The sequence below is a fragment of the Chroicocephalus ridibundus genome, chromosome 1 (assembly GCF_963924245.1).
Source record: "Chroicocephalus ridibundus chromosome 1, bChrRid1.1, whole genome shotgun sequence".
NCBI lineage: Eukaryota > Metazoa > Chordata > Aves > Charadriiformes > Laridae > Chroicocephalus > Chroicocephalus ridibundus.
The window spans coordinates 220,079,795-220,103,250 of record NC_086284.1 but is presented as its reverse complement, the minus strand read 5'-3'; the positions used below and the strand labels follow the sequence as shown (position 1 = coordinate 220,103,250).

Genomic DNA, 23,456 nt, shown 5'->3' with positions numbered 1-23,456 from the left:
TGGAACTGGTCTGCTGGGCTGAGGCGTGACGGGCAGAGCAGGGGAAGTAAGAGCCGGCGATGACTTGGCCTGTGATGCTCATACCCGAAAGCGAAACAGCAGGTGTGGGTGTTAGAGCGAAAAATAAAATTGTGTTTCCTGGTTGGCATGCTTGAGAGGAGAACGGTGCAGCTCTGAGGGCCTGGGGGGAGCCGTCGGGCTGTAGGTGGGTGTCCCCTGGCCAGGAGATGTCCCCCAGCAGCTGCCGTGGCTGCGGCTTCTCTCCTGCTCGTCTGCGCTTGGGAGAGCTGCAAGTTACTGTCTGAAACTGTGTGGGCTTTTCCCCCTTTTCTTTTTAAGCTGTTGAATTATTTTTCCCTAAAAAGTGAATTCCATCAGACGGAGGAAGAGGAGCAGTGGTATGGGGAAGGGGGATGCCGCTCTTCGCGATGCCTGGAAGAACCGCAGTAGGTTGTCGCCCGCGGGCTGGGGGCAGGAGGTGAGGGCTGCCGGCAGCACAGCTCCCCTGCCATCAGCGTGCGTTTGCTGCTCAGACCGCGGCGCCTGCAGCTCTCTGTCCCACCACAACCCGTCCAACTGCCAGTCTGAAGCGCAGCCTGTAGCTGGGCATGTCCCGGGGAGCCGTCCTTGCCCGCCGGAGCTTCCCAGAGTTTGCAGCCTTGGACTGCTCGCCCTCCTGCTCCTGGCAGACCTTTCCTGTTTGCCGGGCAGGCGTGAGCCCCTTCCTGCTTTCGCTTCCTTGGCCCAGGCGTCACTCAGCCAGGTGCTGAAGCGGGATCTGGCGTGGGTTCAGCTCTGCCGGGCCGCAGCGAGGATGTGCTGCTCCCCGTCACCCTTGGAAGACTGCGGAGGGGGAGCGTGGAGCCTGCCAGAGCCTCCTGGACCTGGCTCTGCTTGTTGCTGTGTTCCCAACACGATCCCATCCCTTTTGTCGCAGCAGCTGAATGTACTGGGTTTGGTTTTTAAGTCCAGCCGTCCTGGGTAGTCCAGGGCTGGTTTGTATTAAATACAGCCTGCGTGTTACGCGTGAGAATCTCTTGCACGGGGCTCCTCTGGAGAGCGTGCTCCTTTCTCCCCGGCGCCGGGCGATGCCGTGCCCCTGGCTGGGCAGCGCTGGGCAGCCCTGCTCCCGGCCCTTGCTCCGCAGGCGGGACGCGGTCCTGCGGCGGAACGTGCTGGCAGGTTACTCACACCGCTGCGCTGGTTGATGCAACAGCTCCTGCCTCTTGCGGGGCAGTTGCCCAACCACCACTTGACACCACTCGCGGCCCTGCCAGGGTTACGTGGATCGCGGCTCGCTCCAAGGGCACCGTCAGCTCCCTCGTGTGGGGCCAGTGCCTGGTTTCATCCGACGGAGCAGGCTCCAGGCACGGTTCGGGCGTGTTGCATCATTTGCTGCAGATCTCGGCAGTCAGGGCTTGTGGCAGAAGCCTCAGGTCCCCTTGCAGGCTGAGTTTCATGGCTGTGTGCCTTGTGGGTTAATACGGCTTTGCAGGACGCCACCTCAGTGACTCTGGTCACTGCTTTGTAGCATAAAGCATTTTATGATGCTATAAAACAGCTAAACTTGAAATAATTTCTACTTTGAGATACGGAGCAGCTTTTGGAAGGCTCTGCTGACGACACTTGAAAGCAACGCTGAAGCCGACGTCCATCTCCCCGCGCCTGGGATGAGCTGCCGGAAGGTTTCCGTGTTGGAAGTGTTCCCCCGGCTCTGTCCCGGCAGAGCCAGGCAACCCCCGCTCCGGGCAGGCAGCCGGGGGGCAGGAAGGATGAAGCGCCTCTTGCTCATGTGTTGAGGCCGTGTGAGCTTCGCGTTCCCCTCTATTATATCATAGCGAATTTTCGAGGTTCGGGGGTGTGGGAGTTGAGTCTGAGCCTGCAGCAGAGCTGGTTTCTGGAGGCTGACTGTACTGGTTGTACCGTGCTGCTTGGTGAAACACCCTCCCGTGCCTTCAGCAGCCTGAGAGCGAAGGGCTTCAGCTGTGAGTGCTGGAAAAGGACTTGTTCCAGTCAAGGTCCCTTGCCTAAAAAACACGTGAAAATTCACTTCTCCTGTGACTCTCCCCACTCCGTCATCGCAGGAGGCTGCGCAGAGAAGGTGCAGCTCCCGCGGTGGCTGGAGAAGCTGCTGCACGGTTGGGTTCCTCGTTGGCCAGACCCTGCAGCTTCCCTGGAGCAGCAGCCTGGTCCCTGGGACACAGACCAGGCTTGCCCGCGCTGGGTGGCCGGTACTGCGACGCCTTTGCACCGGCTGCTCTGCACCTGGCTGTAAGTCCGCACACCCCTGTGGCTGTTATCCCACGAGCTGGCCGGCAGTTGCTGGGCGAGTTGTCCAGGGAAGGTGGACACCACACTGGAAACACTTTGGAAACACGGCCGGGGGTCCCCGGAGATGGAGCCTGGCTTAGTCTTTCTCCAGGACGTTCACTCCGAGCTCCTCTTGTCACTGAAGAGACGCTGAGAGCGAGGGAAGTGGAGGGGAGCCTCTCACTTGACCATGACCCTGCCGCGCCAGGAACCAGCCGTTCCCGGAGAGCGTCCCGGCGTGCCAGCGCTCACCGCTGCTGGCCTGCCCCAGAGTTAAGGTCATCTGGTTGTGTTGTGTCAGCTGAGTGTTTAACTTTTTGCTTATTTAGAATTTCCTGTATTATGATAACATCTCATAAACTTCCAAATATAGCTTAGCGCTAATTTCGATGGTAACAGGCTGCCCTGGGAGCAGTGACCAGGTGTCACCTTAAGTCGTGCTGGCCTTTTTGCAGCGCGGTGGCAGGAGGAGGCAGGAAGGAAGACGCGAAGCGCAGCAGCTGCGTTGAGGCCGATGTTCGCAGGCACACGTGCTTTCCCAGGCATCTCGGCTGGGGACAGCAGAAGAATCAGCGGGGCCGGTCCAGCTCCCCTCTGCAGGAAGGGCTGCGCTGATGGGACCGCCTGATACGGCTGGCGAGCGGCTCGGATGCTGCGTGTTCGGTGATGGGAAGTGGGAAGGGAAGGATCAGGCCGGCTAAGAAGTAGCTGAGGAGGGCGCCTGGCAGCCTGGCTGGCCAGAATCCCTAAAGCAGGCTGCTAGTTAATGCCAGACGCTAAAACCCAGGATGTTCCTAGCCCACAGATTGCTAAATAACACCGTGGCTTTGAGAAGACCCAGGGGGTAAAGTTTTCTCTTGCTCTAAACAGCTCCTGGAGTGATTTTCATGTTTTCGTTGAGGATGATCTCGTATCTGTTTCCCTCGTGACCAAGGGGGTGCGAGTGAAGACACGTGCGCTCGCGGCAATGCTGCCGGAGAAGCCGTCGTGGAGGGCATGGGGCCGAGACTGCTCGCCGGGGGCAGGCCGTCGGAGGGCTGCAATTCTGGCCTGTGTGTCTGAAAGGGCTTTTCCTGCCTGTGGAGCTTGAGCCGCGTCGTTTGGGCTCGGAGGAGGCAGGTCTTACTCAATGCCTTTGGCCTGCACGCCGTGCAGCGTGGGACCTCGCTGGGGGGGCGGTGGTGTTTGGGCACCGGGGGGGCAGGATTTGGTTAACCTGGCGCTTGACGCTATTTTCTTCACAGCTTGGCACTGACCTTTCCATTTTGGTCCTCAGACTATAAGTGGCATCTTTTCTGATGCCTTGTCCTGCTAAATTCAGCTGTGGCCGGCTGGTGGTGAACAGAGAGGTGGAAACAGGGCTGGGTGCCGAAAATAGTCCTGCGGTGGTGCACGTCTGCCGGTGAGGCTCCTCCTGGTGCCTGGCCCCATCGGCGGTCCTGGGGCCAAAATCCAGCTGTGCCAGAGGGATGCCGGCGGCGCTCGCGCTGCCGAAGGCGTTACTGTGGGGGACGGGAGAGGTGGAACGTCCCCCCGGACCATGCAGGGGATGCAGTGATCCCTCGGCAGCTCTGCAGGGACTGGTGTGGTCCCGCTTTACCGAGCTGCCTGCCTTCGCGGCCGTGTCTCGCCTCTGGTAGGAGAAAATCCTTCTCCTCAGGGTTTCTGATTCCCAGAGTCCAGCGTGACCTGCTGGAGCAGGGTTTTACCCCAAGCAGCTTCATCGCTGAACGGCTGTGGACAGTGTAGAAGCGCTTCCCCGGCCTCGCAGGCGCTGTGACGGCAGGAGGAGCTGCCTGAGTTTCAGCGGTGCTTTAGCCATTGCTTGAGGCTGTCCCAAGAGCTGGCCCGCTCCCCGCTGTGCCGCCGCCTTCCGTAGCCTGGCCATGGTCAGGGCATGATCTGGGTGAAAAGCAGGTTTTTAATTTGGGCTGGCGTGGGGCAGTGGGCAGGCGTGGGTGGGAGTGCTGCCCCAGCAGCAGAGCAGGCTCCACGTGCCCTAAAGCCGCAGGGGAACGGCAGCTCCAGGGGAACCTGAAAGTAAAACCGAGCAGAATGATGCCATTGTTCGGGGAAAATGTCAAGTGCCAGGTTTTAGATAATGAGCAGTGAATTACAGTTCAAAATCTGCGTGTATGATCTTGTGTTAGCGACACGAGGAAGGAAACTTGAACTTGGCCGGAGCTTGGCCGCACTTCTGCTTCGCTGTTACGCACCTTCAGATAATGCGTTTGTGAGCTGTTTGCTCAGGGCTCTACTAAACTCAGGCTTTTGCCTGCGGTGGGGGCTGTGCTGCCGTACAGCTGTGTTTGTGGAAGGGGCCGGGGTCTCTTCTCTGCTGCCCGTGTCCATGGAGGGCTGAGGCAATGCCAGGGTGTCCCGGTGCTACTTCCAGCCTGGCGTTCCCGGAGGCTGAAATGCTGGTTTGGTACCTGCTGCCGGCCTCTAATCCCGCTCTTGTCTCTGCAGGGAGTGGGGATGGACAGGGACAGATACTCCAGCGTTTCCCGGAGAAGGACTGGGAGGACAACCCCTTTCCCCAAGGCATCGAGCTGGTGAGTGTGCTGTCCCTTGGGATGGGGACCCCGGGGAAGCGCGACCGGCCTGCGGGCAGGTGACACCGCGGGGCAGGTGACACCGTGGCACTGCGTGCACGCATCTCGCTGGGCACTGCAGGGTCTGACCGGGGGAGCCCACGAGAGGGGAGTTCCTGCCCGCCCCCCTGACGCAGCTCCGGCTCTGGAAAACCACAGGATCCAGCATGCTGCCTCCCAGCCGGGAGCCATTCCCTGCTGCGTGCCCTGCCTGGGGCTGGCTCCTCTCCTGGCTGCTTTGCTCCCCCTCCTCCTTGGGGATCAGCCGCTTGGGATGCTGGAACGCTTCCTGGAGGAGCCGCAGGGATGCAGCGTCAGTATAAATAGCCCCGTCAGGAGCAGCAGGGCTTGGCTGTTGTCGGGCCTCTCCCAAGCTCCCTGCCGAGCAAACCGCTCCCCTCTGCGGGCCGGCGGTGCCGGCTCAGCCCCCGGCGGGCCTGGGTGTGCTGCGGCCAGGAGAGCTGCTGGCCCTGCGTCCCTGCCCCAGCCCCCCGGACACGTTCGCCTGCTGTTGTGAGTCCTTTGAGGTTGCCATCGCTGCTGGGTCGTACCCATGAAGTGTCACACCCAGTCTAATTTGGCACTGCGTGGGCTCTTCACAAACCAGCTTTTAACTAATCAAGGATAATAGGATTGTTCTCCTCGGTTGCTAAATTTGACTGGAAGTTCTCAGACCCTTTCCTACTGCCTCGGTGCTGCCTCAGAGCCCTGGAGGAGCAGAGCTCGTGCTCCGCGGCCAGCCGAAGCCAGCGGGTTGGGCTGCGGTTCTCCAGACCCTTTTTCACCCCTAAACTGAGCCCCCTTCTGCGCTGCTCTCCTCCTCCCCCCTCCAGTTCTTCCCCGTTTCCAGCTGGAGCACACTGGAGTGCAAAACCCAGAGAGGGATGAGGCTTTAGGGGTTCCTTCCGCGCCTTGCAAGCCTCATGGTGCTGGACTGTCCTCACCTTCCTCCTCCACCTTGCTGCGCTGGGAGGTGTTGGGGGGCCTAAAGGGCCTAAAGGGGCTCCAGGAAAGCTGGGGAGGGACTCTGGCTCAGGGAGGGGAGCCATGGGAGGAGGGGGAAGGGTTTTCCACTGGAAGAGGGGAGATTGGGATGAGATCTTGGGAAGAAATCCTTTGCTGTGAGGGGGGTGAGCCCCTGGGCCAGGGTGCCCAGAGAAGCTGTGGCTGCCCCATCCCTGGAGGGGTTCAAGGGCAGGTTGGACGGGGCTTGGAGCAACGTGGGCTGGTGGGAGGTGTCCCTGCCCAGGGCAGGGGGTGGCACTGGGTGGCCTTTAAGGTCCCTTCCAACCAAAACCGTTCAGTGATTCTAGGACTCGCTGAAGGGTGTTTGTGCATCTCTGACGAGGGGACTTGTTTTGGCCAGGGGAGTCCCAGGTACGTGGTGTAGCAAAAGGCGACCTGCCCGGTTACCGCTCCTGGTCCCTGTGCTGGCCCTGGGCTTTGCTGGGGATGGCATTGGCCTTGGCAGCTCGTTTCCGTAGAGCAGAAGTGCCATGGGTGCTCTGGGCACCGTGCGTTGGGATCTCTGCCTTGCGCTGACCACGTGCAGGGCTCTGGGTGGATGAGGGGGCTGGTGGCCCAGCCGGTGTCTCGGTTCATGGCCTGGGCAAGTTCCCTGTGCTACTTAATGCTCATTTGCTGAGCAGTGGATCTGTGGCCACCCAGGCTCGCCCGGCCGGACTCAGTTCTGCTCTCGGCCGCCCTCCCACGTTCCGTGTCCTCGTTCAGATAGAATCACAGAATGGTTTGGGTGGGAAGGGACCTTGAAGATCATCTCGTTCCAACCCCCAGCCCTGGGCCGGGACACCTCCCACTGCACCAGGTTGCTCAAAGCCCCGTCCATCTGCGGTCATCCTCATCTTCGCGTGTGCTGGTGCTGGAGAACTTCCACGTGAGCTGTTGGGGCTGATCAGGACATCCCGTGTCGTGTCCCTTCCAAAGCTCTCGTGTCACACTTAACCCAAAACCATGGGACTCTACTGGTGCTTGGAAAGGAGAGCTGCCGGCATGTTCCTCAACCCGGCCAGGAGCCACCAGCTTTTGGAGCGGAGGGTGTCAGAGCTGGACACGTCTCTGATCCCTGTCCTCATCCCTCTGCCCTGTCCTGTCGCTTGGCTTTGGCAGTTACCGCTGTGGCCACCAAGTCGTGCCGCGTGGCTGGTCCCCGGGCTCAGCGGCGGTGGCCGGCTCTTCTTCCTATCACGTGCTCACCGTAACTCCGGCGCAATTTCGGACTTCTGTGTGCTATTTTGTCTGAGGCAAAAGTATATTTTATTTTTCTGGTTAGGGCTTCCTGGTTGTCTGCAGGGGACTTGGGAACTGTCCCAAGAAAGAGGAAAGCTGCTTTTTTCCCCAAGGGTCAAACTGTCCAGCCAAAAAATCCCTGGAATTTAAACAATTGGAGCCCCATCCTGTTGGGAGCCGAGGGTGGCTCCGAGGCTTCCCACAAGCTGTCAGGAGGCATCCTGGGTGACCGGCACGTAGGGCTGAAACGAAGGCAGCTTCCGAAAGCCAGAGGGAGCCCCCCGGGGATGTGGGGCTGTATGTCTCATGGCAGTCACTGCTGAGCTTCTTTTTGACAGGGAGAAGGTTTTCTGGCCTGTGTGTAGGGCACAGGAATTTGTAGCTTCTGCTCTTGCGCGCTCTCTGACAGCATTTCCAAACAAAAATATCTCGTTTTAATGGATGGAAGTTCCTCTGGAGAGAGACACGGGATGTGAGCGTGTCCCCTCTGTTGCAGCATCTCCCCGCCGGCAGCCCCTGAGCCCCGGTGGGACGCGCTGGCTGCCCAGGGTCGGTGGAATTGCTCCTCTCCCTTTCCCATCCCGCCTTTCATCCTTCTCTACCGCAGTCCCGCAGGTCTGCTTAACTCAGCACAGTGTTTCCCGTGTCTCACGGCTGCTCGTGGATGGCCGTGGCGTGCCGCAGACTGTGCCACCGTGCCTGCTGGGCACGTCTGAGCCTCCAGACAGGTCTCACCTCTGCCAGCGCGCCCTGGCACCCCGGCCAGCCTGTGGCAGCGGTCCCTCCTGGCGCCTGGGCACCGGAGAGCGCTGGGACTTCTGCTGCTCTCCGAGATAGATCAGCGAGATCCTTTTGTTTTCCAACCAGCAGGTAATTGCCTGCATGTTTGCAGCTTCAGTCTCCTCGTCTGGTGAAGGAACCTCTAAAGCCCTTGCAGCCGGTGCTGTTCCAACGCGGTGCAGGAGAGGGGGAGCTGCTGCCACGCGTCGCCGTGGGTTCGATCGGGGGGGAGCAGGCAGCTCCTTATCCAGTGGGACACTGGGGACAGGTGGCTCCACAAGTTGTCCCTCCTGCCTGGCAGCCGGCTTGGCTGCAGGGTTGCGATGCCCTCCCAAAGCTTTCCCGGGTGGAAATAAATGATTAAGGGGATGTCTTGGGGCCTCATCGTGTAGCGACAGGATGAGGAGTATGGGTTTGAAACTGAAAGCGGGGAGATTTAGATTAGAAATTAAGAAGAAATTCTTTACTGTGAGAATTCTTTACTCTGTGGAGACCTTCGAGTCCCTTCCAGTCCCTCAAGGGGCTCCAGGAAAGCTGGGGAGGGACTCTGGCTCAGGGAGGGGAGCCACGGGACGAGGGGGAAGGGTTTTCCACTGGAAGAGGGAGATTGGGATGAGATATTGGGAAGAAATCCTTTGCTGTGAGGGGGGTGAGCCCCTGGGCCAGGGTGCCCAGAGAAGCTGTGGCTGCCCCATCCCTGGAGGGGTTCAAGGCCAGGTTGGACGGGGCTTGGGGCAACGTGGGCTGGTGGGAGGTGTCCCTGCCCAGGGCAGGGGGTGGCACTGGGTGGCCTTTAAGGTCCCTTCAACCCAAACCCTTCTGTGATTCTATGATCATCGGCTAGATCCTTGCAAGATTGTTCCTTACAAACTTGGGAAAGGCCTGTGATGTAACTGGTGGAAGAAGAAGAGGTGGTGAAGCAGCGCTGATCCGTGCAGCGCTGGGGAGAACAAGGCTTGCCAGACAGACACACGCACACGCTGTCACGAGAGGTTGGTTTTGTTGCTCAAACTGCTCCAGGCGGTGTCTGCAGAGCCCGGCACGCAGCGCTGCCTTCCCAGGGGATTTTCCTAAACAAACGAAGGGCTATTGCTCCGGGGAGGCTTAGGTGCAGCTGGGCTGGGGCATCCGCCAGCGCCGGTCTTGGGGGGCTGTGGTACATCCTTCAGCTCAGCCACTTCCATCGGCGCCCCCCTCGTGGAATATTTGAGACTTTCTTCTCTTCTGGCTCTCTGCAGCTCGCTCGTGTTCCCCGTGGGCACCCCACAGTGCTGAGATGGGCTGTAAGGAGAGGCTGGCTGTGGGGAGCAGCTCCCGCACACCCCCACGGAGCCCCGTCAGCGTGTGCTGCGTTGGGTGTGGGGCACACCGCTCCCGAGGGCAGAGCGCCAGGAGTGCTGGGTCTGCCCATGCCGGGGGGTAAGCGAGTGGGGGGTGAGCATCCTCCCGGCACAGGTCTGAGTTCGGGTGAGCCACGAGTGAAGAGCTCACCTCTTGCAGGTCCCCGGAGATCTTTAGTTCTGATTTGTCTTCTTTTGACCGTGGCACCTTCGGTGTTGCAGAGCACCACGGTACCGCCATCGGTCATGGTTGGGCTGCTGCTGGAGGACACTCGTTCTAGTCACCAGCCAACCTACACCCATCTATACCCATGGTAGGATCATCATCCCTGGAGGGATTTAAAAGCCGGGCAGATGTGAGGGACGTGGGTTGGTGGTGGTTTGGGCAGTGTGAGGTTGATGGTTGGGCTCGGTGATCTGAAAGGTCCCTTCCAACCCAGGCGATTCTATGATTCTGTGATCTTTCCTGGAGGATGTTTGTCCTTTCGAGAGGATCTAGCTTGAAATGAGGCAGTGGCTGGGGAGGTGAGACGTCTGCGTGCCAAGTGCTTTATGAACACGTGGCCGCTTTATATTGACTTCTGCAGGACAGATCAGCCAAGGAGCATTGAGTGCAATCAAACCGGGCTGCGAGTGACGCCAGGGCATAGCCAGGGCATAGCCGTGTACCTCAGCGGCGTCACATGATCCAGGGTGTCGCCTGCTGTCGTTTGAAGTGACCCGTGCTCTCAGCAATGCTATTTTTAGGAAGCTGACTTCTTATCCCATGGCTTGGGAAGAGTCCCAGGGCAGCTTGGTGCCTGGAGCTCAGGTGGGTGTCAGGAGCCTCCTGCACCTCCATGGTGGGACCGAGAGCTCCGGTGGCCCTTGCCAAACTCACGTGTCGGGGGCAGAAGGTGGTGGAGCCATGCCTTGGCCTGAGCAGGTGAAACCCGAGTGAAGAGGCTGAAGTGTGTTCACATTTGTCTCATGCCATTGTTTCCCTATCCTGTTTAGTGGTGGCATAATTCCCTCTGGAATGGGCTGAGGCTCCTTGGCTCAGGAGATGACATGACCAGGCAGTGGAGCAGAGCCTGTGCCTGCCAGCGGTGGTGATGCCCATGTCCTCCTGCGCTTCCCTGGTAGAGGAGCAGTCCAGGGGATCTGGACTTCTATTTCTCAGGCCTCTGGAAGAGCACACTTGACCCCTGACGTCTGGCTTGTACGTTCCTGTCTCCGCAGGGGAGGTTTGATGCCGCGGCCATGGAGTGCATGCCTCTCTCTGCACCGGGATGCGGCAGTCGGGAAGTGCTGGGTGGGACCCAGCAGCAAACTCCTCCTGAGCAGCAGCTTTGTGTGCTTTTGCTCTCGTCATTTCTGCGACGCCTGGGAAATGTTTGCACAGAGCCGTGACCTACGGGTTCGTTGCGGAGCCCAGCGAGCAGAGGAACTCTGGTTGGGAGAGTGCCGCTGTGTACTTACCCTGCTGAGCCATCCCTCCCCCTGCGCGGGGCCGGGCGGAGGCAGCCCCGTTTGAAATTGGCACCAGGAGGGAGAGGCCCCGGGACGCAGGTTTGCAGGGACATACGTGGCAGAGGCCGGGAAGGCCTCGCCTTCCCGCTGCGACACCTGGGCAGCTGAGGAGAGCCCAGCTCCTGCACTGCGGCTGCTCCCGGCCGCTCTGGAAGGAGAGGAGGGTCCGTGCTGCCGTGTGGGCATGAACGTGGAGCCTGAGGGTGGGCACGGGCAGCGGAGAACAGCTGGAAAAGTTCACCTGGTTGAAACCAGCTTCAGTTCACAAGGGTTTGGGCTGGAGCAGTGATTTCTGCAGCTTTGCAGCACGTCAGCCCTTTCTGCCCGTCTGGCCTCGTTGCTGCCTTATTCCCGTCCTCCGTTTTGCTCAAGTCACCTTGTCCTCAGAGTGCATTGGGCTGCGGCCCCGGGAGGAGTTGAGCTGTCCCACTCTCAGTGAGGTCCCAAAAGTGTCGGGAATTTTCCACAGCTCCTCACCAGCCAAGTGCAGATGCTGAGGAAATAAAGAAAAATCCCTTGAGACTTCGAAACCCAGGGGGAGTCCTGTGGCCGCTGGCTGGAATTACCCACGGGCCCTGGGGAGGGCGTTTGGAAAGTCCCCAGAAACCAGTAAAACGGTGGTGGGAGCTGCCTGGGGTGCGGTGTTGGCACAGCCTGGGCTGGTGTTGTCCCGCTGCCTGTCCCGAGGGAGCAGTGCCACCTCCCGGGGCAGACGCCAGTGCCTGGGGCAGCCCTGGGACACATCGCCTTTCCTCCCTGCAGTCCCTGCCGTGCCCGCGTGTGGCCACCCAGCACCTTGGTGGCCTGCAGGGACCTCGCCGGGCCTGGCAACCCTCACAGGCTCCATGCGGGCTGCAGGTAGTCACCTTGCACAGCACAGCCCCGCTCCTCGCAACCCCTGTGCCAGGGGAGCTCCTGCGGCTCCGGGATGGGCGCAGGGTGGCAGAGGGTGCCCGGCTCGGCCGGGGCGTCCCCTCACCCTCCTCCAAGCTGGGGTTTCTCCAAGCGGCTCCTGGAGGGGGAGGCACCTGCCCAGTTCTCCCCCACAGAGGGGATGGGAGGCTCTGGCCAGTGTACCCCCCTCTCTGGACCATGGCAGCTGCCAGGGAAGGTGGCACAGCCCTGTTTCCCTATATACTCTGTAGGTGATGTGCTGCCACACCAAGCTCCCTGTCCCTGGGAGCCGGTACCCGGCGGTGTCAGTACCCGATGGTGTCGGTACCCGGTGGTGTCGGTATCCGGCGGTGTCAGTACCCAGCGGTTTACTTTCGCATCATCCAGTCCCCCGAAGCTCCCGGCTCCCACCGCCGAAGCGATGCGGGGGAGCGAGGGCAGCGGCGGGGGCAGGACACCCCCCCTGACCGCCCTCCCCTGTGCTCTCTCGCAGTTCTGCCAGCCCAGCGGCTGGCAGCTCTTCACCGAGAGGAACCCCCCCACCTTCTTCGTGGCCGTGCTGACCGACATCAACTCGGAGCGGCATTACTGCGCCTGCTTCACCTTCTGGGAGGCCGTCGAGAGCGCACAGGTACTGCAGGCTGCCAGGCCATGTCTGCGGGGCAGGGTGGGAAGGGCGGTTGGGCAGCACGGTCTGGGAGGCATCCGACTGCCTTCGGCTTTGGCCAGTGGTTCCTGCTTTCCCCCTCTTGGAGGAATCCGCGCCCTGGCATCGGAGGCTTGGGAGGGGGAAGAGCATCCTTTTTCTAACGCCGGGACTTGGCTGCTGCGTGTCTCCCCAGCCTCAGAGCCACCCCAGGAATGGTGAGGGGGCGGAGGAGGAAGAGGAGCCGTCGTCTCCCGTTCAACCCGCGCAGCTCTTTGCTCCCAAAAGCCTGGTGCTGGTGTCGCGGCTGGACCATGCGGAGGTGTTCAGGGTAAGTCCGAAATGCACTGCGTCCAGGGCGGGCAGCAGGGAGAGGGGAGCAACATTAGTAAAGACCTTCTGGCTCCGGGAGCAACTGGGAGCTGCGTAGTCGCTGCCAGGAGCAGAAGCTGCAGGAGCACCCTGGCAGCACCCATGGGAGAGCGGCCCGTCCCCAGCCTGCTGTCCGTGTCCCACTCCAGCCCCAGGAGCCGGGGCACGCTGAACCTGCACGCTGAAACCAGGGCTCGGCCACGCCAGGCAGCTGGTGGCCTTGGCCCTGTTTCGTTCATAGAAAAAACACGAAGAACAGCCCGTTCCTGTGGGAGCATTTATCTTTGCCATCTTTATTTTCTTTACACGTGCTGCATTATGTAGCTGTGAAAGGTTGGGGAGGGCACGGGCTGCAAGCTGGCGTGTTTCAAACTGCCTCCGTGCGTATTGTGCCAGGGGGGTGTGGGCAGCCCCCTCCGGAGCGGGCAGCCTGGCTGCCCTGCTGCTCCCGCAGTCCGAAGCAGGAGCCCCCCCGGCGTTCACGGTGGGCTCTCCGCTGGCGTGCCCAGGTGTGGGCTTGCAGGAGGGCAGCCTTCTCCGCCAGGCCGGGCTCTGTCCTTCCCTCTTCCCCTCCCACCGCGAGGATATCGCTTCTGGGCTCTGCCCTGTTCTTGAACCCCTCGTTCACAGCCCGCTCTGGGAGTGGAGCACATGGTGTTCCCCCTGGGTGTTCAGTGCTCAAGGCATTAATAACTGACAGGGGAAAAAAAATCACTCCGTTCTCTGGCCTGGTGCTGGTTCAAACAGCAGAAACTTTGGGCTTCGCAGACTCCCACCCCCAAGCCACGTAACGGAGGTCGGAGGCTCCCCTGGAGTCTCTGGTCCAACCCCTGCTCGAGCAGGGTCAGCTGGAGCAGGTTGTCCAGGGTATTATCGTCCAGTTGGGTTTTGAGTATCTCCACGGATGGAGACTGTACAACTTCTCTGGGCAGCCTGTGACGGTGTTCAACCACCCGCGCAGTAAAAAGGTTGTACACTTCGGTATTTTGTTGGGAAAGTTGTCTGAGCCCAAGTCAAGCCTGTCTCAGCTGGTTGGTGGTGTGAAACCGCGACTCCCTTCCAGCAAGCGGGAGCAGTGACCCCGAAATAGAAGGGAGTGTCGACAGAAATGAGCCTGGATCGTCCGTCCATTTCCCTCATTGCGAGCAGTTGCATCATATGGTCATCCTCGTGTCTGGGATGGGGTTTACCACGCCTGGCCTTCCGTGGCGCTGGAATTCTTTACAAGACAGGAGCTGTTCGTTTTCCAGGCCTGGGAGAGCAGAGGGAGATCAGCGGGGCTGCAGCGTCTGCCGCTCCTGCTGGGCAGGACCCGGCCGTGCCTGGGGATGACTGGGGGGAGCGGGTCAGATACATGGGTCCAAATGGCAGATGTTTCCTGCCAGAGCTTCTCCCCTGCAGACCGCGTGGAAATGGCTCGTTTTGGTCCCTGCGTACCTGGCTGGGTTTGCCAGGAGGCCCAGTAGCGTTTGCATTGCGCGTTTGGCTGCCTGGTTTCATTCCTTGAGTTGTCCGTCTGTGACACAAACCCAGACTCATCGCTGGCTGTCCCCAGGGGGTCTTGGAGCGTGGGCTGTGGGTGCGGGGTCTGAGCTGCCCGAGGGGAGCCGAAGCAGCTCCACTTGCAGGCGCAGAGGGTGGCAGAACCTCCGTTTGCCTCTCCCTGCCCCTGCCTTTGCCCCGTGGCTGAACTGTGAAAATTTCACTGCCCGGTTTTGCAGTGCAGCCTCCTGCTTCCCCAGCACAAGCCCCGGGTTGTTGTGGCTCCTTCTCTTCTCTGATCAGAGGTTTCTGTAGCCCAAGACCTGGACCTGGTGGTCCTCTTGGTCAGCACGGTGCTGGACTGAGTCTGCCTCTTGCTCGGCGTGAGGTCAGGCCCTGGGCACGTTCCACCAGGAGCCTTCCCCGCTGATGGGGAACGTGCAGGAGCGTGAGCTCGCTCTTCACTCGGTTATTCCAGCGTGCAGTGGCCTCCTCCTCTCCAAAGCCCCAGTATTTGTGTTTTCTCTTTTCCTCACTGACGTGGGGAGGTGGTTTGAGTTAAAAAAAACACACCCAGAGGGTGCCTTGGAGACAAATTCCTCAAATTCCTTATTCATCTGTGTGTTAGAGCTGTGTAGAACGTCTGCCCCATGCTTGCGCCCCCTAAATCCCTCGGTGCTGGAGCTGGTGTTGCTTCCTGAAAAGAAAAGAAAGAAAGAAAGTATAAATAAAGTAGAAATAAAATAGAATTAGGGTAGGGTAGGGTAGGGTAGGGTAGGGTAGGATAGGGTAGGGTAGGATAGGGTAGAAGTGAAGTATTTCAGTTGGAAGGGACCTCCGAAGATCACCCACTTGAGCAGCCTGACCACTCTGGGGCTGACTGACGGAAAGCCGAAGCCTGGTGTTCAGGGCCGTGTCCAGATGCCAGCGGAGCAGGGCCCAGCCAGGCGTCTCGCCCAGCCCTTGCTGGAGACGTGGGGCTCCTTCCCGTCCCTTGCTTGGGGGTTTTGTGAGACTTGATGTGAATCTGCAGGGACGGCGGCGCGTGGGGCTGCTGAAGTCCAGCTCTTTTCAGTCACCTCTGCCCCTGGAGCTTTTGAACTTGCTCCAGGCTGCTCCCGCTGGGCTCTAGCCCAGGGGCACGTCTGTGGATGGCGCTGGTGGGGTCGGTGCTGGGCTGGGGAGGTGCTGCTGGCTGAGCAAACTGAGTACGTACCAAATATCCCGTCCCTGCTGATGAGGACTCTCTGTGAGAGGTCTGGGGGGGAAGACCTTGAGCACTGCACCCAAGAGTTGACTGTCACAGTCTGACAAGCACTGGGTGCCCTCCATGTGACGGTGCTCCCAACTGGAGCCTCCCCAGCTGTGCCTGTACACACCTGTGACCCCTGGTGCTCAGCTGTGCTGTGCTTTCCTCTCCAGAACAGCCTGGGTTTGATCTATACCATCTACGTGGACGGACTGAGCGTGTCCCTGGAGAACGTCATTGGGAACCTCCTGACGTGTACCATCCCCATCACCGGGGGAGCTCAGGTGGGTGACCTGCCCCTTCCCTCTCCGCCTCTCCTGCTTCTGCCTCCTCAGCAGCTCTGACAGCAGCAGGGGTGTTTCCCTCAGCTCTGTTCTGGTTTTGCTGGGCTGTGGTGAGCTGAGCCAGGCTCGTGGGCAGACTCTGGCTCAGCGCACTGGCAACGGAGGAGCTGCCGCAGCGCACTGCCACTGGCAAGTGCTTGGCTAGTGCAGGCAGTGCCTTCCCAAGTGCTTCTGAGCAGAAACAACAAACCTCTGCGATTTGGAGCCGCTCAGCTCCTACATCAGCTGCGAAGAACTTGCTGCTTCGCTTAGCTACAGCTTGCCCTGCCCAGGCAGCTCGGGTTTGGCTCCTTGCTCCCTCCACGAGGGAGCTGGGGTGGCTTGACCACGAGCTGGCTGACGTAGTCACCCATCGATCTGTGCAAACAATTCCATGGTCTCTGGTCATTCCTGCACCAGGGAGGTCTCGCTCCTCCGCTCAGGCCTGTCTGGTTGCCTGCAGAGCTGCTCCAGAGCCAAGTGGCCACGGGCCATCTGTGAGAGCGGGGACGAGGCAGCCCTGGGGAGACGGGCCGAGCGAGGCTGACATTTGCCAGACGAGCAGTTTGGAGCTCCCTCTTCACACCACTGGCTTGTGCCTGTGCGTGGCCATCAGCATCCTGATGGACCGGGCTGGAGGAGCAGGGGCCTCGCTTGTGCCCAGAACCGAGGCCATCGAAGACCCCTCCTGTTTGTCCCCTCTGAGCCATGTGCTGCCCTGGCAGTGCTCCTCCTGCTCCGGGAAGGCCAGCTGGGCTCGGTCGCACTCATCTGAGCAGCAGATGGGTAAGGGAGGGCTAATTGAAGCTGACTTGGAGATGACAGAAGCGGAAAGAGCCCAGCTGGACCCTCTGGCAGGAGGCGTTTGGAGACAGCAGCATAGCGCCCTGGAGCTCTTCTGCCATGCTAACACCTGGAACATAACGTCAGACATGCACTTGTCTCCTCCAGTGGCTTCACTTTCAGCTGAGCTCCACTTCCCCCAGCAAAAAATGCCATTTAATTCTCTTGCACCCAGTCTGCACCCAAGCGGAGGAGCCTTTGCAGGGCTGGGGCAGCGCTGCAGGTCCCTGCTGTCTTGAGAGAGCGGTTTCTTCCACCACAGCAGCCCGTGACCCCGAGGGGAGGCTGCTGTCAGGAACCCCTGGGTCTGTGCAGGCTTCTTGGGTGGGGGCTTTCTGCTGGGCAGAAGCGGTGCCCCTTGGGCTGTCGTCATGGCCCACCACAGTTTTGGTGCTTCCTCTGGTGATCCGGAGCCATGCAGGTCCTGGGAGGGTGGGAGAGGGATGGATGGCAGTCGGATCCGAGTCCTCCGGAGGAGAAATCTGGGGCCGTGACAGCGTGCCAAGCGTCCCGGGTTCGCTCGCGCGGAGGACGAGAGCAATCGCAACCCTGCAGGCTCTGCCCGGGTCTGTCCGACTCCATCTGGTTCCTCCCCGGTGGGACGTGTGAGCGGCAGTACGGGAGAGGGCGGCTCCCCAAGCCGCCGTGGCTCGCTGAACACCGCTTTTTGGCACAATTATTCCTCACCTCCCAGTTCTTGCAGGATCGCCCTGTGCTGTGGGAACAAGTAGTGTGCTGCAGGGAGGGCAGTGTGTTGGTGGCACGTCCCTCCTGTGCTTTACCTGTTCTCCTGCTGTGTCCAACCGCTCCTTTCCAGTGCAGTAGCCATTGCTCGTGCTTTGTGTGTGTGTGTGTATGTGCGTCTCCTCACCAAGGGTGCTGGTCCCTGCTCATTGTTGGCCTCTGCCTGTGTTCGTCATCCCCATTGTCTTGCTGTCTCTGTGTGTTTCTAACTGACTGTGCTATCTCTGTCTGTCTCTATCTCAGCTTGACGCGGACGACGAAGCAGCGGTATGCACACCTTTTCTTTCCTTGGGTCTGTCTCCTCGTTAGCAGCCTCCCTTTTATTGCTCTTGAGGGTGGCAGAGGCTGCAGCTGGTGCAGCAGAGGATGCTCTGGGCTCTGTTTGTCTCGGAGCCCCCCCGGGTGTGCGTGTGTCCGCGTGTGCCGCTGCTGGCAGCGGGGACGGGGGCTCTGGTATGGGGCTGCGTTCCTGCACTGCAGCAGGCTCCTGTGCACGCTTCGCCCCTCTGTGAGCCCGCTCTCTGGGGCTCGTGAGAACGCGGTGGCCCGGTCTGGAAGACCAGGTCAGGGGTGTTGGTTCTGCTCTGCCAGGAAGAAGGCGTTCAGCAGCAGATTTCTGGGCTGTTGTGGTGGCGTGAGCTCTGGTGGCCGCAGGGGCTGAGCGAGGAGGTGGGTTGCATGGCGAAACCTGCTATTGCAGAGGAGTCTTTTCCCTGGAGAGGTGGAGAAAGAGGAGGAGAGGGCCCGTCAGCTGGTCCTGCAGCCTGGGGAGAGGCTGGGGATGTGTACGCTTCCCCGTGCCACTGGGAATGAGCTTAGGTCCGGGAAAAAATTACATTGGAGAAGAAGCAATGAGACCGTGCCCAGTCTGTCCGTCCCCAGCCCTTCCACCGGGAGCCGTCCGAGGAGGAGCCCCATCCGACGTGAGAGGCTGCGGAGCTGATGCAGCTCCTTTGCCTGGCTGGGCATGGCGTGGGCGAGCCGTTCCCTCTGGGTGCTGGATCCCGGAGAGCCCTTGTGTGCTGTGCCGACGCGCGGGTCTCAGGGCTTGCTGCCGCCTTCTGACAGCCGTCCAGGAGTTGCTCGTGCTGGCTGGGACTGCTGGCCGTTTCAGCAGATCTCGTTCCTCCCGTTAGCCCGTGGCCACAGCCAAGTACACGGTGTGTGTTGTTGCAGGGTGCTCGTCCCTCTTCCTGCAGCAGCCGGGCTCCAGCCGTGCTGCCGTGGTAGGACACGCTGCCCTGTTGGGTGCGAGGGTTGTGCTGAGGGCACCGTCGCCCTGGTCACAAGTGCTGGGGAAATCGGGGCTGCTGCTGGCTTGGCGAGGCTTGTCCTCGATGCTTGTGCTCACCCCTTGCTGGGGTGGCCACCTGGTGACCAGCTCTGTTTTCTCTTGCAGAGGACGATCTCTCTGGGAGCAGGGGACAGGCAGGTGATCCAGACACCCATCAATGACTCGCTTCCCGTCAGCAGCTGCAGCGTGGCCCTGCTCTTCCGCCAGCTCGGTGAGACTTCTCCCCACACGTCCTTCTCATTGGGGCTGGTGCCAAAGCCAGCTGGCCGCGTCCTGGGCTGGAGTTCCCTGCACGTCGCTTCCCACCGCACTCCTGAGCCCAGCTTGGCAGCTCAGGGCTCTCTTCCAGCTGCAGCCACCTCCGACTGAGCCCTCCCCGGCCCCACATTGCCATTCCTTTCCCAGGAGGGCAGGAACCGGGCACCTCGGGCACAGACGTGTTGCCAAATCTCATAGGAAACAGCCTGGGGGGCAGGAAGGAGTGCCTGGAGGTGTGCTGCTGCCATTAGCCTTGCGCCTCTGATTAAAGGACACTGGCAGCTTGGGAGAGCTGCTGAGCATCTCTCGGAAGAGGGGCTTCCTTGGGGGAGCGCGTACATGGGTGACCCAGCAGTGCCTCTCTGAGAGGGAGTTGAGCTCCTCTGCTGTGCAGAACGTGGAGATGGGGAGTGGGATCCAGCCCGGGTGGGGATTAGTGGTCTCTGGTGGGGTGCGAGAGGGGAACCCTCATTTCTGAGCGCTCTTCTCTCCCTTTCTCTCCAGGCATCACCAACGTGCTGTATCTCTTCTGTGCAGCACTTACCGAACACAAGATCCTGTTTCTCTCCAGCAGTTACCAGAGGCTGACTGACGCCTGCCGGGCTCTCCTTGCGCTTATGTTCCCCCTCAAGTACAGGTGAGGGAACCCCATCGGTCCTGGAGCCCCTCAGCCCCTCCGACAGCGACCTGGAGCCAGCCAGCGCACAGCCGCCTGCCGAGCCCATGCGGGCTGCCCTGCCTGCCCCGGGCTTCCCGCTCTCGCTGCCTCCTGGGTTCAGAGCTGCGATGGCTGTGTTTTGGGTGCTGCCGGCAAAGGGCGAATGCCCACAGGTCTTGGCTGTGCTGAATGCCCCTTTCCTGAAGTCTTTGTCGTGCGCAGCAATGTAATTCCAGAGTGTGTCCACGGCAGCAAAGGGGTATGAACCTTCCAGCCCTGGCTCCCTCCTCTCCAGGGCTGTAGCACTGGAAGCAGGAGCGAGGCATTACCAGCAGTGTCTGCAGCTGCAGGAGCTGCTGGCATGCACTATTCTTAGCCATGGTGACCCTTGACAGAGGGAAGTGAGCCCGTCCGGCCACAGGACGTGGTCCAGCAGTGCCCGTGGTCCGTGTGAGAGAGGCCAGAGGTCCTTATCTCTCCAGAATCCATCCCCTCTCCCTTCTCCCAGCCACGTTGCAGCCCGTGCAGAACACAGAGCCTCAGTGCGCCGCTCCTGCTGGCAGCCCTCCGTCCCAGCCCCGGGCACGGAGTCTGGCTGAACGGGGAGGCTGGACACTGGGAGGCTTCCAGAAAGCCGTGGTACAAATTCTGCCCTCCCTAGGAGGGGACACGCTCATATACAGGGCGTTTGTTAAGGGGCCGGTGGTGGTGGTGGCCAAGCCGCTGCGGTGACTCCTGCGGGACGGCTGGCACCCCGCTCGCCCCAGCCCCGGGGAGCGGGTGATGCTGTGACCCGTGGGGCCCGTCCAGCGAGGGGGACACCGGCTCGCAGACTGGCCGCTACTGGGGCTGTTTGCGCATCTCCCAAGTAGGACAGTGGGGATAGACAGGCCATTGTTGCTGCCGGCTCCTGTTGCACTGTTTCCATGCTGGCCTGCCATAGCCCCGGGCTGCAGAAGGGCTGTTTGTATTCCAAAGAAAGCTTTCTTTTGGAGTTAAATTGCTCTGCTGGAAACCTTTCCCTTGGTCAGACTTAGATTATAACTCCAGGGCCACAGAATGCTCGTGGTCAGTGTCCAAGGAGCCCTCAGAAGCCTTGCGCAGCTGTAGGGCACGTACTGTCTGAAGGGCTGCGAGTGGCAGGAGAAAGCCTGCTGTCCCGGGGACACGGTCACCCCACCACCTCTGGGGGGGGATCATCAGCTGGTGTCGAGGACGGTGCTTGGGTGGGGAGCAGGGCTCAACCAGCTGCAGCGATGCTCTTTTTTGGTTGCAGCTTCACCTACGTGCCCATCTTGCCTGCACAGCTCCTTGAGGTACTGAGCACCCCGACGCCCTTCATTATCGGGGTCCACTCCATCTTCCAGTCGGAGACGCAGGAGCTGGTGAGAGTCCCTTCTGCCGGGAGCAGAAATGGTCCAAGGAAGAAGCAGGGGTCGCGTGCCAGGAGGCTCAGATAGCAGCAAACGCTGTGCTGAGGGTGTTCAGGGCAGCCGGCTGAGCACGCCGGCACGCACAGGCTCCGCTTGTTGGTGCCGGCCAGCCCGGGCTGCGGTCCAGCTGGGCGCACGAGCCAAGCAGGGCCGGCTGGGCCACGCGGCGGCGGGGCTCTGGGCTGCCGAGCCTGCGCACCAGCGGCTGGGGCGAGCCGGGGACTTGGTTTTGAAACTCAGCTGGCAGCGCTGGTCCAAGAGGCTGGGTTGGCACTTCAGACTGCAGTTCAGAAGCTGAATTCAGTCAAAGCGTAATGATCTAAACTGAAACAAGCTTTCCCGCAGCCTCCTGAACAAGGCGCAGCGTGCCGCTCTGGTGAGGCAGGATGGCCTCTGTGGTGGGCCGGGCTCGGTGTCTGACGCCTCACCCGGGCTGATGCCACAAAGTCAGGGCAGGCGCCTGCTGCGCAAAGCTGCATCCCTCTCCTGCCAGGTTGTCCTCCCTCTGCCACCTTCACTGGTGTCCTGGTTTGAGCTAAAACAGAACCAGTTTTGCCCAAACCACGACAGCTGGTGATAGGATCCCTTCATGGCTTGCATATTGGCAAACATTTGGGTTTGGTGACAGGGGGTAAGAGAAAATAACTCCTGAGGGCGGCTAGAGTGTTTGCAGGGGATGGAGAGGAGACAGACCGTTGCCAAGCCCTCCTGTCCTGAGCTGGGCGTACCCCCTCGCTAGCACTCCGTCACCCAGTGGGAGGTGGTGGTGGGGTGTCGGAAAGCCGGGCCGTGTCTCACACCTCTCCTGCCACTTCCAGCTGGATGTTGTCATCGCAGACCTGGACGGGGGGACAGTGAATGTCCCCGAGTGTGTACATATCTCCCTGCTCCCCGAACCCCTGCTCCAGCAGACCCGGGAAGCCCTCTCCATGGTAAGTGTCACAGCCTTTCCCCCTTCTGCGGAGTGTGAACACCTCGGGAGCCATACACATTTCCGAGGGGAGCTGGGAGCGGAGCAGCAGGAACTCCTCCAAGAGCAGAGGTCCATATCCCGAGGTCCTGCTGACCATGTCAGAGGAGACCTTTCCTGGTGCTGATGGCCTCATGCGTGGCAGTGCCAGAGAGGGTTTTTCTGCCAAAGGTTTCTGGGAATCGGGCGGCTGGCTCCCAGCCTGCGGGCAGGAAGCAGCTGTGGCTCCGGAGCTTCTCTGGCTGCTGGCGCGTTCCCCCGGCCATGCCAGAGTGTGCCCAGGGCAGCCGCGCCAGACAAATGCTGCACGCGTCAGCTTCTGCCCCTCGGCTGTCGTCGGGGAGAGCAGGGGGACTGGCTCTGTCACAGCCCCCCGGTGCCGAGCCCCCAGCCCTCCCGTACGTCTCCCCCTTCCCTGCTGCTCTCGGCTGAGCTGTCCCGGGCTCCGTGCTCCAGGGCTTTGCCAGGAAGGGTCCGGCCTTGAGGCTTCCCTCGCACGACAGAGTGTTTTCTGGTACCTGGTGGTTCCAGCCCCCTGGGTTTGTTTCCAAGCCCCTCGGGCCTTTCTGGGGTGCTGTTGGGTCCCTGGAGAATGCGGCTTTGCTTTTTCCAGCTGTGAAGGCGGAGACCCCCCACTACACCCCTGCTGAGCCTGCTGTGTGCCTTGTCTGTGCAGGTCTTGGACCCAGAGCTGGAGGTGGCAGATCTTGCATTCCCCCCTTCAACGATTTCCGCCTCTTCTCTCAAAATGCAGGTGAGTGGAGCGGGGAGGGAGAGGGACCCCTCCTGGAAACCATGCGGTCATGGCCTGGAAACCAGCGGTGCCGGGTTTGCTGGAGGCAGACACCAAACTTCTGGGTACTTCAGCAAACCCCGGGGCTGTGAGAGCTCCCTTTCCGCTGCGTGCAGTGTCAGGGCCGCTGTGAAGGGGAGGCAGGACGGTGAACCCAGCCTGCCGTGTCCCTTTTTCCCTGGAATCTCTGCCGAGTTTCCTGCCCCGCTCAGCAGAAGCTGACCCTGATGTGTGGTTTGATCCCCTCGCCTCTGTGCTGGGTGTAAATTCCTGTCCTGTGGGCTGGCTCGTCTGCACCCTCCACCTGACTACGCTGTGACCACGCTGTCCTTCCCTCTTCCCAGGATAAGGAGATCCGGGCTGTCTTCCTCCGCTTGTTTGCACAGCTGCTTCAGGGCTATCGCTGGTGTCTGCACATCATCCGCATCCATCCTGAGCCCGTCATCCGATTCCATAAGGTGAGGCGCCAGCACGGGCACATGTGTGTCGGGGCTGCCCAGCACCTCTGGCACCAACCTGGCTCCAGTCTGAGCCCCCTGGGGGAAAACCAGCTGCTGGGAGCGGTGTGATGGGCCCTGGGCAACGCGGGAGGGCAGGGAGCGTGTGTCTGCGGTGCCTCCATCTGCTCCACCACCTCCTCTCCGTGCAACAGAATTATTTTTTCAAACTGTTCCTGTGGAATAGCTCTTCCCCAGGTGGGTTGAGCAGAGGTTG

The 23,456-nt window shown here is 60.8% G+C and overlaps 1 protein-coding gene across 10 annotated transcripts in view; it reads left to right on the top strand.

Moving 5' to 3' along the window:
* SBF1 (SET binding factor 1) overlaps nucleotides 1–23,456 on the top strand; it is an 86,894-nt gene that overhangs the window by 39,121 nt on the left and 24,317 nt on the right. For 6 of the 10 annotated variants that reach the window (XM_063323801.1, XM_063323796.1, XM_063323800.1 and 3 more), the window contains exons 2-12: nucleotides 4,780–4,865; nucleotides 12,171–12,308; nucleotides 12,520–12,654; nucleotides 15,600–15,710; nucleotides 17,580–17,603; nucleotides 18,736–18,841; nucleotides 19,393–19,525; nucleotides 20,823–20,931; nucleotides 21,798–21,911; nucleotides 22,626–22,703; nucleotides 23,087–23,200. In XM_063323801.1, coding sequence (XP_063179871.1) covers nucleotides 4,780–4,865; nucleotides 12,171–12,308; nucleotides 12,520–12,654; nucleotides 15,600–15,710; nucleotides 17,580–17,603; nucleotides 18,736–18,841; nucleotides 19,393–19,525; nucleotides 20,823–20,931; nucleotides 21,798–21,911; nucleotides 22,626–22,703; nucleotides 23,087–23,200 — 1,148 coding nt within the window. The remainder of the gene's footprint in view (nucleotides 1–4,779; nucleotides 4,866–12,170; nucleotides 12,309–12,519; nucleotides 12,655–15,599; nucleotides 15,711–17,579; nucleotides 17,604–18,735; nucleotides 18,842–19,392; nucleotides 19,526–20,822; nucleotides 20,932–21,797; nucleotides 21,912–22,625; nucleotides 22,704–23,086; nucleotides 23,201–23,456) is intronic. The other 4 variants (XM_063323802.1, XM_063323803.1, XM_063323799.1 and 1 more) reach the window with 1 other exon arrangement.